The sequence below is a fragment of the Tenrec ecaudatus genome, chromosome 2 (genome assembly GCF_050624435.1).
Source record: "Tenrec ecaudatus isolate mTenEca1 chromosome 2, mTenEca1.hap1, whole genome shotgun sequence".
Taxonomy (NCBI): domain Eukaryota; kingdom Metazoa; phylum Chordata; class Mammalia; order Afrosoricida; family Tenrecidae; genus Tenrec; species Tenrec ecaudatus.
In genome coordinates, this window is record NC_134531.1 from 71806154 (window position 1) to 71820761 (window position 14608).

General features: G+C 40.0%; 1 protein-coding gene across 2 annotated transcripts in view; it reads left to right on the plus strand.

The window, feature by feature from the left end:
• Positions 1-1588: 1588 nt before the first annotated feature.
• The window catches only part of HMGCR (3-hydroxy-3-methylglutaryl-CoA reductase), a 32153-nt gene continuing 19133 nt past the window's right edge, over positions 1589-14608 (plus strand). The window contains exons 1-7 of one of the 2 annotated variants that reach the window (XM_075541176.1): positions 1589-1608; positions 8632-8819; positions 9250-9361; positions 9596-9683; positions 10036-10120; positions 10797-10902; positions 14388-14494. In XM_075541176.1, coding sequence (XP_075397291.1) covers positions 1605-1608; positions 8632-8819; positions 9250-9361; positions 9596-9683; positions 10036-10120; positions 10797-10902; positions 14388-14494 — 690 coding nt within the window. In that variant the 5' untranslated portion in view covers positions 1589-1604. Of the gene's footprint in view, positions 1609-2264; positions 2396-8631; positions 8820-9249; positions 9362-9595; positions 9684-10035; positions 10121-10796; positions 10903-14387; positions 14495-14608 lie in introns of those variants that run through there. The other variant, XM_075541177.1, reaches the window with a different exon arrangement.

Consider the following 14608-nt stretch of genomic DNA (forward strand, 5'->3'; position numbering starts at 1 on the left):
TTTACAGTGTCATTGTTTTTGAACTCAGACCTATTAGAGTTCTCAAGAAAGTCAAATTTGGGAATTAAACTTTCCAAATTTTTGTGTTCAAGTCCTTTGTGGTAGCAACTTCATAATCCTGGTTAGGAGGCATTTGTACAATGTCACTTCTGGTTCTGAAGTGACTTGTACAATGTCACTTCTGGTTCTGAGATACCTGGCCCTTCTAAGAGTTAACACACACACACACACACACACACACACACACACCAAAATTTCTAGTTTCTTGCCACTTTTCCCCCCTCTTTCCTCTCTCGTCCTCCTTCTTTGTTTTTGATAAATCTCATAATAGAGTATAGCAAACTTTGACTGTTTGTCTCAGTCTCCTTTTGTAAAATGGGGATAAATACTTATAAAGATTATGAGAACTCGGCAAAGTAGTTTATTAAAACACCTACTGGATTTATACAGCACTACTTTGTTTTACTGTGCATTGCAGATATTTCTTTCTCCTTTACAAATTGAAGGTGTCTGGCAACCTTGCTTCGAGAAAGTCTAGCAGCGCTCTTTATCTCACAACATGTGCTCATTTGGACTCTCTGTCACATTAGCTCATTCTCACAACACTTCAGACATTTTCATAATGCTCCACATAATAGACTACAGAGCAGTATAGATATAACTTATATATGTTGGGAAATTAAAAAACACTTGACTTGCTTTATTGTGGTATTTGCTTAATTGCAGTGGGTTGGAACCAAACCCACAAGACCTCTGAGTCATGTCTTCTAAAGTGTAGACAGTTTCAAAATATGAGGTTTTAAAGATTGACTGGGCTATAATTTTTGTCCTTTAGAATGTTCAAATAGAAGATATTAAGTCACAAAATACCATGGAAATGTGGATGTTCAAAGCAGCGAGAAATGACGTGTTTGAGGGGTTTGGGAAGGGGATGGAATTTGAAATAACACTTGACGGATTGCTAGGATTTCAGCTATGAAAATGAGCAGGCATGCCCAGGTTAAAGAGAGGACAGAGCAGAGAGGTAAAAAGATATTGAATGCGACTGGAAACAAACATACAAACACAACAGCAGTTGCCCTTTTGGTAGAAGGGTAGATTCCTATGGTGAAGAGAGAGAGAGAGAGAGAGAGAGAGAGAGAGAGAGAGAGAGAGAGAGAGAGAGAGAGAGGGAGGGAGGGAGGGAGGGAGGGAGGGAGGGAGAGAGAGAGAGAGAGAGAGAGAGAGAGAGAGAGAGAGAGAGAGAGAGAGAGAGAGAGAGAGAGAGAGAGAGAGAGAGAGAGAGAGAGAGAGAAGCAGGGTGGGGCCATGTTCTTTAATCCAGGAGGCACTGCTCATGAAGTGGCAGGCGTATGGCATAATCGCAAGATTGCTCTGACAGGAGTGTAGGATGGCTTTGAGGGTGGAAGCATCTAGAAGTGGGTAGACCAGTTAGGGGAAGCTAAGGCAGTGTTTCAGGGAAGGTGATAAAGGCCTGCCTGCATCCGGGTGAGGGCAGAGGAATCAGGCGAGGCGGGAGGCGCAATTCGCAGAATCCAGAGCGAGTGGCAGGCGGCTCTAAGCGCGAGAGGCAGAGACCTGGGTGATTGGAACCACTTACAGGAATGAGTAAGGCACAGGAAGCTGTCGGGGGTACCAAGTGGGGCGGGGTACAATCCCTGCCCTTAAGAAAATGTGGAAATGTAAGAGATTACGCCAAGCCAGCGAATATTACGGAAATGTGGAACGTAGGGAGAGATGACATGCGTTTGGGGACTGGAGTTAAGTGTCGGTTTTGGATACTAAAGTTCGGGTTTGCCTTCTGCTGCCACTTCCCTTTCCTGGTCACTCTTTTTCGGGATCGCCTCTATTTCTTTCCATCTCTCTCCACTAAGTAAGGGAGTTCTCTTCTCAACCTGACCCTGTGCTTAATTTAACGTCCGGCTCTAATTCCGTCTTCTATCACTGCCTCCCATCGTATTCGGATAGCCGCCACGACGGAGCTTGGGTCTGGGCTGCCGGGCACCCCACCCCGCAGACCCCCTATCGCCCTCTCCTAGGCGGCTTCCAAGCTTGCGCCCCCACGGCTTTTCCACCAATCGGCAGGACCTAGCGCTGGCGCTCGGCTCGTGATTGGTTGGCTGAGCCGTGGTGAGAGATGGTGCGGTGCCCGTTCTCAGCCCGGGTGAGCGCTGTGGGCGGTTGTTAGGGCGACCGTTCGTGACGTGACGGCGCCAGGCCGTGCAGTCCCCAGATGATTGGCTAGGCAATCGGACGATCCTTTCTGATTGGTCGGGCGCTCGCTCGGCTCCGTGTGTGCGTAAGTCGAGGGTTCCTTCCGTTCCGCGTCTCCGTTTACTCGAGACTGCCGGGAGGGCCGGCGCCGGGGTTCGGTGTCCTCTAGTGAAATCGAGAGGTGAGGCGGGCGGTGGTCCTGAAGACGGGGTTGGAGCGCTCGGTGGGAGCAGGCTTGGGGCCATGTTGGGAGCGGCTCACGCGTGTCTGCCGCCCCTGGGAAGTGGCTTCCCGTAGCGCCTGCCGCCGCGGCAGGAGCTGCGTTGGCGGTTTTGTCGCTGTGGCGGGGACTTCGAGAAGACGCCCTTGAGGCCCGGCCGGACGGACGCAGGCGGCGCGGTCGGGCTGTCGGTGGGCACACCGGGCCCGGGGCCGGGCGGCGTCCCCATCCTGGCGGGGCGTGCCCTGGCCGGCGGTCCTGGCCGAGGTTGTGCAGCGCCACCCGCGGAGTCGGGGTCCCCGGGATCCGGACCCACGGGTGCCCCGCGGGGTGACCAGGGAGGCCCCCCAGGGTCTGGAGAGCGGCGGGGTGTGGGCAGCTCGTGGGGCGACGGAAGAGGAGGCTGCGCGGTGCAGGGCGGGTTCACGCCCAAGCGCTGCTGTTGCTGTTCGTCAGCACCTGGAAGCGCCGGCAAGACTCCGTGCGCGCTGCGTAGTCGTTCGCGCGCCAGCCCGGTTATTTCCCCGAGCAGCTTTTGAGCGGGTTCGGAGTCGTCGGTGGGGGCTCCCTCAAAGACCCCAGTCGTTTCACTTCCTCGTTAGTGGAGGTGTCTCTGGCGATCATGCCCAGTGGAGTTTTTCGGCTCTGATTATGGCTAGGGAAAAGCTCTCTTGGAGGTTCAGAAGTAGAACAGTTTGGCGTCTTCAGTGGTCTTGGGAAATATTTCAGACTGCAGGGCATGTCTTCTGAGACTTGATCCAGAAAAACATACGTTTGTTTTGGGGTCGTCCAAAACACGTGAATAATCCCAGCCTCTCACAAGGAAGATGATGTATTTTCTGTTTACTTTTGAGTATATGTGCCTGCCTTTCATGATTGGGAGAGAATCTAATCAAACTAGGCTGTACTTTTTCCTTTGGGAGGGGGCGGGGGGAACGTACGGACAGACCTGCATTCTCCAGGCCTGCTTGCTTTGTGGTTTCTCAATGTTTGATAAACTTGGCCGAGAGGAACAATAGGAATTAGCCGATGAAGATTAACAAAGGGCTTGCTCATGGGTTATCCAGTTACCTTGTGAAAATGGTTGTGCGTAGCAAGATCGAATGTATGTGCCGTTTTTTTCTTTTGGCCGTTTCACAATAGTCACATTTTGGAATCAATCAGTGTGTCTTGGCTGAACCACATGAAATTGCTGGTGTTTAAAATGTGACCGTTTCCTTAAAAAGTGGGAGTTTTGTGTGGCTCCCCGCAACACTACACTGTCAGAGATATTTGGAACTCTAGCTTCATCAAATTTGACAGATGAGGATGCAAGTGGATGAAGAAATGAGGTGCGACATACCCAGCATCAAACGAGTAGCATATATAGAACTGAATGTGGACTCAATTCATTCTAATTCATTTTGACTGCAGCTTAGCCCCCCCCCACCCTTTTTTAGGCTGGGATACTAGGTTGAGCAGCAATGTGGTTCTTGCCTTCAAAGAGTTAAAGTGCCCCTGTTAATTAATTTAAGAGCAGTGTAATAGTGTATAATCAAGTCCTGGAATGTGTAGACAGGGAGGAGTGTTGAGTGGGAGGGAAGAATCCATAGGACGAAGCATCCTTTTTATTTTTGCATTTGGACATGGTGGGTGGTTTTGGTAACATTCTATTAGAGTTTAAGGATTCCATTCTTTCACAGTCTGGAAATGTTTGCAGTATACATCTGCAAGGCACATGTTGCCTATTTAACTTACTCTTAAAATAAAAAATATACTTTTATATGCAGCGTATGGCATACATTCAGTTTGAGCTATGTCTTGTAGCCTACTAGTGCCGCTTGCAACTCTGAGGGCACGTTGGAAAAGTCTAGGGAAAATGGAATTAAAAGAGTTAAAGAAAAAACTCTTACATTTGTGATTGGAGGATTAGATTGACATTGGCATTTAAGTGTGTTGCATAATGATGGGGAAATGGGGTGTTCACAGAGAAGTGAGACTATTTCTAGTGATCATTTTGATATACCTGCATACAGATGACTGTTCAGGTTGTACTGTCAGATACATGGTACACTGTGCTTGGAAGTGGCTTATAGGACCGTGTGTGCTTTTTTCCCTGAGTGGTCAGAAACCACCTAAAAAAAAGATTGCAGAATTGACAACGTTACCATGAATTCCTTTGAGGGAAAGCATAATGTGCCTCTTGTATAATTGTAGGTTAATAGTGCTCAACCAGTTGTGGTCCTATTGGAATTCCTTCCTGCTAGCAGTTTGGGTTCTACTGCAGCCGAATTTACTTTTTAATAGTGAAAAAGCCCCCAAAAGTGTAACTGATTTGCTAGGGAATGATTGTTTTGGAAAGAGGCATTGAAATCATTTGGACATAGCTTCTTATTACTGAAGTACAAGTATATACAGATAACAAAGCAATAGTCATTTCAACATTTTTGCATGTGGAATTCATTGACACTAACTCTGGTCATTTGTGTAGCCATCATCATGATTCCATAATTTTCCATCATCCTTAACAGAAATGTAATGACACTCCCCCCACCTCCTCACCCCTCTTTTCTAGATTGTTTTGAAAACTGATTTTAGTTCATTTACTTTCTGGAATTAGTGGTGCTAGTTGATCCTTTAGACCAGTTTATAGACTTTTTGTTTGTTTAATCAATTTTTTTGTTTGTCTAATTTAAATGTAAGAAGGAAATATGAGATAAATCATTATTGGACTTTTGGGTCTAACTAAATAGAGCCCAAATCTAAGATATGAATAAAGCTCCCCAATATGATATAAGATGTGATTAAAGCACCTGCCCAACCACATTTTCCCTAGTTCCTACTAACTTAATAAGAAGTAAGAAGTTTTGTTCCTTTTTCAATATGATATGTAAAATGGACTTCACTCCCTGCTCCTATTGATATCCTGAATGATCTGCATTCAGCAATTATTTAGGGGAGGGGGACTATTATATCCATAGGCAGGTGACTTTAAAAAAATCATCCTTAGGTCTATTTTGAGATGTGCCAATAAAATGCTTGTGGCTATAGTTTATGGATTTGTTTTTAATAAAATGGGTATTTATTGAACAGCTTGCATTCAAGGTTCTGGGTAGTAAAAAGATTAAGACTGAGGGTAGAAGATAAAAGCTTGCATAAATAAATCAGGCAGATGCCTGATAAGATTACTGTATATACTCAAGTATAAGCCATTCCAAATATCAGCTGAGGCACCTAGTTTTATCACAAAAACTGCTTAAAAATGTGCTGAAAAAGCTCGACTTACACAGGAATATATACGATATATATTCCTGAGTTTAAACTTCAGCCTACATGTTATAATTGAACCCATCTTACACACACACACACACACACACACACACACACACAAACGTTATAGTTTCATGAAAGTTTCCAGAAATAATACCTACCCATCTATATGTTTTACCACAGCTATTTTAAAATAATGCTTTCTCTTTTATTCCCAAAAAGTATTTCTGACTCACAAAATTGGTTTCATGATACATTGAAGGGCTGTGACATGCAATTTGAAAACCATTTACCTATCTATTGGTGATTTAGTATGGTTGAAATGTAATACAATATATCTTGGCTGTTGGTTTGGTTCCTGAAAGCTAGTTTGGTTTGTTTTTGCTCAACCTTTAGGTAGATGAATACCACCTTTCTCATAATTTAGGGAGCCCCAGTGGTATGGTGATGACGAGTTTGGCAGTTCAAAACCACCAGACACTCTGAGGGAGAAAGACTGGGCTTTCTACTCCTGGAAACAATTTTAGTCTCTCAAAGCCACAGGGGCTTACTATGAGTCAGCATTGCATGATGGCAGTGAGTTTGGTTATTCTTAATTTGGCTGCCTTTATTTCCTGTCTTCAATCAATCAGTCACTTGGTTATTTCAGTAAATATGAGTTTCATTTGGATTCTTGCTAGAATATCAGTAAATAGCTTACTTGTTTCCATAGGACAGTTTTAAAAGTGTTAATTGGTACATATATCATTCTATAGTTCAGTCATGCCCAGTAAAATTGTACATTTGCTACCATAGTTTCCAAACATTTCTTATCTACATGGACTCCTTGCCATCGTCCTCCCTTCCCTGCCACCATCACTGTCCCCCCCTACCCCCATCCCTTATTCTACATGCTATCTTGATAGGTTTATCAGTCCTGGGTTTCATATACCTAGAAACGAAAAAACATATAACACAACTTCAAGAGGGTAGCCCCAATGACCTAACTCCTATGAGATACCCCCTAATATGTACAAATAAAAAGCAAACAAAACAATACAAACTAAAAATACAGCAAATTTTGGAAATCACATCAGATCCAGCATGCATCTTGTAGGGATCTGCTGACAAAAGTTTTAACTCTTCAAGTTGAATTTATGGCTTTGATCTTCTATTCTCAAGGCACTCTGTTTAGTCCACTTTTCTCCTATCCCGCAATTGTGGATAGAGGAAGTTCACCAGAGGCTTATTTCGTATGTAGTTACACAAATGGATCTTGGGCTCCCACTGCCATCCATAGCCCTCTGTAAACCAGATTCTCACACTTAGACTCTGATCCTAATCCCGCCACAATCCTTCGGTTACTGATGATGGTGTGCTTCCATGTGGACTATTTGACATCTCATATAGATGGCTGCTTGTTTGGAGACAAGCCTTTAAGACCCCAGACACTATTTCATCTAATAGCTGAGCACCATCTCATTTCTTCACCACACTTTGCTATAGTGCCTGTCTTTCTTCCTAAGGGCGAGTGTCGAGCGTGGCCATGATGTAAGAACTAATTGTTCTTAAGGCGGAGTTAGAAGTTAGTGTATGGCTTACTTTAACTTTAATTGATTTTTATGGGTAGTTAATATGCTTTAAATAAGCATCCATTTTAGTGTAAACAGTGTGGCTTATAAATTCTTGAATTAAAGATCAATGGCTACATCAGATTAAAATTATTTTTTCAGACTATAAATTATCAGACTCTCAAAATTATTATTATTTAGCCAACAAATATGGGGAGTTAATCATAGTCATCATGACCAAATTATATATATATATAAGTTCTGAAAAGATATTTATCTTAGAAGTGTTTTGAATGATTTGGACCCAATTTGCCCAGTTTTTTTTATACTACTGTGTTAGCATTTTTTTTTTTTTAGCAGCTATAAGTTTGTGAGGTTTTCACATCTAAGGCTTTTCCTCTGGCTTTTAAATCTCACTGTTGATTCAGGTAGAAGAAAAGCAGCCACCACAGTCTTGGCAGTAGCTTTTGTGCCCATGTAGACACATCCATCATAAAAGAGCTTTTTGTCCGGTGACAGCACTGAGACCCCATTTTGCTCGTGGCGTTAGGCCATATGTTGCATGGAGTAAAACACGTCACTTGTGCCCCTGCCCTTGAGGAAATTAAATGTTAAGATGGTGGTTTACAGGTGGGCACTTCTTAGATACCATATATACTTGTGTATACACTGAGTTTTTCAGCACCTTTTTATGCAGTTTTTGTGGTAAAATTAGGTGCCTCCGCTGATATTTGGGTTGGCTTATACTTTAGTATATACGGTATTTACCCTTTTTGTGACCCGTGTGGAGAGTAAGAAAATAAATGTGACTAGTTGTTTCTCACTTCTTTTTGAATTACTATTCTCCTCAGCTCAGATAGCTCAGGGCTGAGATACTTATTTGGCTTGATTTTAGATGTTTGAATTGATAACTTATATATATATAACAATTTTTAAGAATGTTACTGTATTATCTTTTTTTTTAGAATTTTACTTTTAACTTGGTAACTTTTTACTTTTAATTAAGGGTTTAAGTGTTGTGAGTAGAGAAGTAATAGGAGTCCTTTTCAAAAATCTCTACTGGAATTAGGAGGAACACCATCAGATGGTGTTATTCATAAGTCTAAGGCACTGCATACAAAGCAGCCCTCTTTTCTTAAAAATAGAAGCACTCTTGTGACATTACTGGTTATGCTTTGGGCTGCTCCCCACAAGGTCAGTGGTTCAAAGCCACCAGCTACTCAGGAGAAAGATGCGGCTTTCTACTCCTGTAAATTGAAGCTCTTAGGGAAAGTTCTGCCCTTGCCTCTAGGGTCCCTATGTGTCTGCATTGACTCTAGAAGGTATTGAGTTTTGTTTTGTTTTATCCCTAAAATTACAGTGAACCGTCTAAGTGTTCTTGCTTGATAATCCTTCTAGGATCTAAGGACCCTGTAGCAACAATGTTATCAAGACTTTTTCGAATGCATGGCCTCTTTGTGGCTTCCCATCCCTGGGAAGTCATAGTGGGGACGGTGACACTGACCATCTGTATGATGTCCATGAACATGTTTACTGGTAATGATAAGATCTGTGGTTGGAATTATGAGTGTCCAAAGTTTGAAGAGGTTAGTGAAATTTATTTCATATTGACTAATGTTTTCATTTCTAGGAGACCATTGAATGAAAATATCTTTTAGTATTCATGAGCTTACCTAAAATCCCCATTTATTTATATGTCACAGAAATGCCCTAGCAATGTTCTTCTTTTGCATTTTCTGTACAAATGAGTACTTGGCTTTTATTTGAGAAGCATCGTCTTAAAAGTAACTAACAATTAGAAGTTATTGTGGTAGTATGTTGACTGAACACAATGAATTGTTTCAAAATCAGATGTACATTTTGACTTAACTGTACATTTTTGTCATGATATTCTTACATTTATATTATAATATGTAAACTAATGGTGCATACAAAATAAAAGCTCTTCTTGTTGATTATTTTAAAAGTCAAAGCTAGTTGAAATTTATTTATTTTGTTTTTTCTCTTTCCCAATAGGATGTTTTAAGCAGTGACATTATAATTCTGACAATAACACGGTGCATAGCAATCCTTTATATTTATTTCCAGTTCCAGAATTTACGTCAGCTTGGATCAAAATATATTTTAGGTAATAAATTTACATATTTAACTTCTTTGCGTGCTATCAGGTTTTTTATTTTAGCTGTCAAGTTACACCTGCTTGTTTAAAATCGTGTGTGGAAACATGTATTGCTGGAAGTATACTGCATGCCTTTAGTATTTTAGTGAAAAATAGTATTTTTCTCAAAATATTATGAGATTAAATGTTATTTGTGTAATTAAAGATTAAACTTTTTCAGTTTGTTGGTTTTTGTCATTTTAGGTATTGCTGGCCTCTTCACAATTTTCTCAAGTTTTGTATTTAGTACAGTTGTCATTCATTTCTTGGATAAAGAATTGACAGGCTTGAAGTAAGTATTTATAGCCTAACTATACTTTCTTTCATCATATTTTTTAAAAGCTGCCCGCCTTGTTATAAAGTTTATATATATATATATATATATATATATATATATATATATATATATTTTAAACATTTAGAAAATATGGGGGGGAATCTTATAACTTGGGTGATACCAAAGAAGTATCTATTGAGCATGCCCAGTCTGCAGGAAGATGCATGTATTAGTGCACATACTATGTACAGTGGAAATCATACCACCTGTAGGGAACAAAACATGTGTTTTACTAAGAAATTTTGAAACCATTTTTTCTTAGTTAAATGTTCCTAATTGTCTTGATTTTTTTTTTTTGTCTCCCCAGTGAAGCATTGCCATTTTTCCTACTTTTGATTGATCTTTCCAGAGCAAGCACATTAGCAAAGTTTGCCCTGAGTTCTAATTCACAGGTAAGCGTTATTTATAAGACCAGGATAGGAGTAATATTTCCCTTTTTTCCTTTAGTTTGTTTGTATTAATAAGAAAGATTCTAGAGTTTCTTCATATGGCAGGATCTAGTGCAAGGAAGCCTCAGAGTAGACTTATTTCTAAATCACTTCCGTTAACACTGCCATGTTTGCCCTTAGAATGTTTCATCCTTACATGCATTAGTCATTTGAAGAGCATAACAATTTTTAAGACACTATTGCATTTATTATCTCAGTATAAAATGGTACATTGTTCTGCCCTGATTTACATGCTAGATGAATATATTTATGATCCTTTGAAAATAGATTTATTATTTGAACATGTTGAGAGGACATTGTTTAGGTTTTATAATTCTAACATGATCTAATAAAAATACAACTACACCGATCTTGTCACCAAAGTGCAAAATTTTGTAGGATTTTAATTATGGGGGTTTAAATGACAGGAAAGATCTCATTAGTGGAAAGAGGTGGCAGGGCATTATGTTTCCTTTTTAAAAAGTTATAATGTTGATGGACTTTGTATCTGGAGTAACTGTTATATTTGAATGTCTTTTAATATAAATCAGATTTTAGTGTAAACCCTAAAATTCCCTCTTACGTTAGAAAATATTATTTTGTACCTTACCCTCCTTGATTTGCTTGTTCTGTGTTTTAGGATGAAGTAAGGGAAAATATTGCTCGTGGAATGGCAATTTTAGGTCCCACATTCACCCTTGATGCTCTCGTTGAATGTCTTGTGATTGGAGTGGGTACAATGTCAGGTTAGTAAGCAATTTTAATATATGAAAAGTTAATTATGTAAAGTGAAAAACTATCTTAGTTTTACACTGCTTATTCTTAAATTCTGACTTTTTACAGTCTTATATTAATTGCCCTAACAATTTTTGCATTGAACAAATGTGTGGCTGTGCCTGACTTTGTGCTTTGTGTCTGTCTGCTTCGGTGAAAACTTAGTAACAGCCTATTGATTTATTTCCCACTGTTTTCACTTTCACCCCATTTTTTAAATAGCTGTGTCCTTGATTTAAAAAAAACAAACAACAAACCAATATTGTATTCCAAAGCCCATCTGGAAAGCAGCTACCAGCTTCTGTTCTTTTCTAGACTAAATTACTAACTTGGTTCCTTGCATCTTAATAATTGTTATGTAGAAGTTAATGTAAGAGGTTCTGCAGTCCAGTAGATCTGACATGGAAATGCCAATGGGGGTGGGATGATATTTCCACTTGGACAAATTTAATCAGAGTGGTATTACATACATTTTAGCAATTACCCAGCATTAGTCTTAACATACATATTACATCATTCTTATAGAGGATGAAAATTAGGACCTGGCATGGAAATGTGCCATAATGAATGTATTATGATTGTAGAGGTTTCTTAATGGTCAGGACTTGATTGTGTAGCTTTTAATAATCTCTTATTTCTTTGAATAATAAATTGAGTGTTCTCAATAAGGGGCTTCCTTCTTTCAGAAGTAAGTTACCTAACTTTCAGATAGGGAGCAAAATAAAAAAAGATTGATTGTGTAGGAGAGCATCAGCTCTGCATCCAACAGTTTACACTGTGTTTCACCCTACTCCCACCCTCCCACCGGACACTATACGTAGTAAATACATGCCTGTTAGGTACATACTGTTGGTTCCAGTGACCTCATGGTAAATTTATTCTTATTTATTCGAGTTATTGAATCTACCATACAGGATTTTATAGGACCGTTAAGGCAGACTTCATGAAGAACACAATGCAACAGTGCGAGTTACCATTGCACAAAGAAACATGGTAGTACCTGTTTTCAAAGCATTAGTAAAATGTGCTTTCATTTGAAAGGCTATTCATAGTGATTTTGTTATTATAATTTTGTATCCCTTTTAATTTAATTTCTGAATTTGAGAGTAATTATAAAATTAAAGCCAAACAACAACAAAATCCTGCTTTTATTCTATTACTTAATGGTGTTAACATGCCATCAAGTTGCTTCCGGCTCATAGTGACTCTGTGTACGGCAGAATGTAACACCGCCTCGTCTTGCGCCGTCCTTGCCATTGTTCTTACTTTGGAACCCATTGTGGCGTCCATTGGGTCAGTCCATTTTGTTGAGGACCTTGCCCTTTTCCATTGCCCCTCTAGTTTGCCAAGTATGCCGTCCTTCTCCAGGGATAGTATCTCCTGACAACATGTACAAAGTGCATGAGATGAAGTCTTGCCATCCTTGCCTCTAAAGGATCATTGTTCCGAGATCTGCTTTTTTCTTCTGGCAGTCCATGGTACTTTCAATATTTTTCGCCAGCATATAATTCACATGCATTGATTCTTAGGTTTTTCTTATTCAGTATCCAATTTTCATATGCATATAAGACCATTGAAAATACCATGGCTTGGGTAAGACACTCCTTAATCCTTAAAATAACTTGTTTGTGCAGCAGAATCACCCAATACAATGCATTGTTTGATCTCTTGCCTGCTACTTCCATGAACATTAATTGTGGATCCGAGCAAGGCGTAGTCCCTAACACCTTCAATCTTTTCTCCGCTTATCATGATATTGCCTATTGGTCCAGCTGTAAGGATTTTTGTTTTCTTTAAACTGAGTTGTAATCCATACTGAAGGAACCCTGGTGGTATAGTGTATACAAATTAGGTTGCTAATTCAAAGGTCAGCTGCTCTGTGGGAGAAAGATGAAGCTTTCTACCCCTGTAAAGAGTTACAGTTTGGGAAGCCCACCTGGGCTTTCCTATAGGGTTGCTATGAGTCCGAAACAACTAGGTGATACTATGTTAGTCTGGGTAGACTGGAGAAACAAATTCATAAACACGCATATGGCATAAGAAAGACTATATACACGAGTAATTGAATATTGAGAAAACAGCCCAGCCCATTCCCAGATAAAGTCCATAAGTCCAATATTAGCCCATATGTCTAATACCAATGTATAAAGTCCTCTTCAGACTCATGAAACAAATGCAATGATGCAGGAAGATCACAGGCCAGTGGGTGGGAAATCTTGTGGATCCAGTGGCGTTGTAAGCATCTCAGTGCTGGCAGGTCTCCACGTGGCTTCTCCAGCTCTCAGGGCTGCATCAGGGTAGGTCCGTGTGGCTTCTCAGGGATGTCTAGTAGGGAGTGAGTAGAGAGAAAGTGTGTCTCCTGCCTCCAAGGAGGAAATCAAGAGTTGCCAGAATCCTCAGAAGAAGGAATCCAAGAAGAGGCCTCACAGAGGCCGCATTGGCTATATCCAGGTTCACAGGCTTGACTCCACCACTACTCTCTTCTCAAACTGACACCAGGTTATATAAGTACCACAATGAGTTTTTATTCAGGTAATGGAGCATCATAAATATTTAGTGTTGATTATTCTAGTTAGTTTTTATGGGCAAAGAAAATTAATTTTTATTTGATTCTCAAAACAGATTTGTTTGATAATAATAAAATACTTTGTTTTTAACAAGAGTAAAAGAAGTTTTGTCTAATAAGAGTAAACTTTATATACACATTTATATAAATGTATATGTTTTTTGTATTCCTCATGTATATTTGTAATATGAGGGAGTAGAATTAGGTAATCTGAGGGCTTTTCCTGCTTTCTCTTTTATTTGATATTACCAAATATACCTTAAACAGTGTGTAGTGGAATGTTTATTAAATTTTCATTTTGAGTTGCTGTTTTGAATTAATTATGTAACGTAGACAAATCAGTGTGAGAACTTCAACAGGCACCATAGAAATTGTATTGAAATCAGAGTTTAGTTGTACACATTGACTATATATTGTGATGGTATACCAGAAGTAGTGCAACTGGCGATATGTTTTACTGAACTTTTATGACCCTTGATCCACAAAGTCCTTTTGTGCTATTGGATCAACAGGATAGCTGTAGGGGGTGTTGCCCCATTACAGTAGTCTGTGTACCCTTATCTTACAACAAGATATTAAGATCCTACTGCTTAACAAAAGGTGATCGGAACACATGCTTATCAAACGTTAATTTGAACATCACTCTTGTGTTTAGCATTGTGATGTTGGGGAGAAGGGAGAAGACAAGGTCTCTGCCTCCCAGCAGTTATTTTTACTGTGTTCTGAGGCGTGGTGATACTTCTGAGTTGCCAATTATTTGTCCAGTAGATGGCAAAGAACTTATCGCACTAATATATCCATACATTTGCTTACCCACAGGAAGAGACCTTGTGATATATACAATATTAAAAATATAAATACTAAAGTCAATATAATTTTTTTTTAAAACAGGGGTGCGTCAACTTGAAATCATGTGCTGTTTTGGCTGCATGTCAGTTCTCGCCAACTACTTCGTGTTCATGACTTTCTTTCCAGCTTGTGTGTCCTTGGTATTAGAGGTAAGAGCAGTTCTCACTCTGGGCTTGAGTAGAGTAATATTTCTAATTACTTAAATTTACTTAAGTAGATCAGTGCTTTGGCTACAGTTGTACCTAATGTCACTCTGACTGACT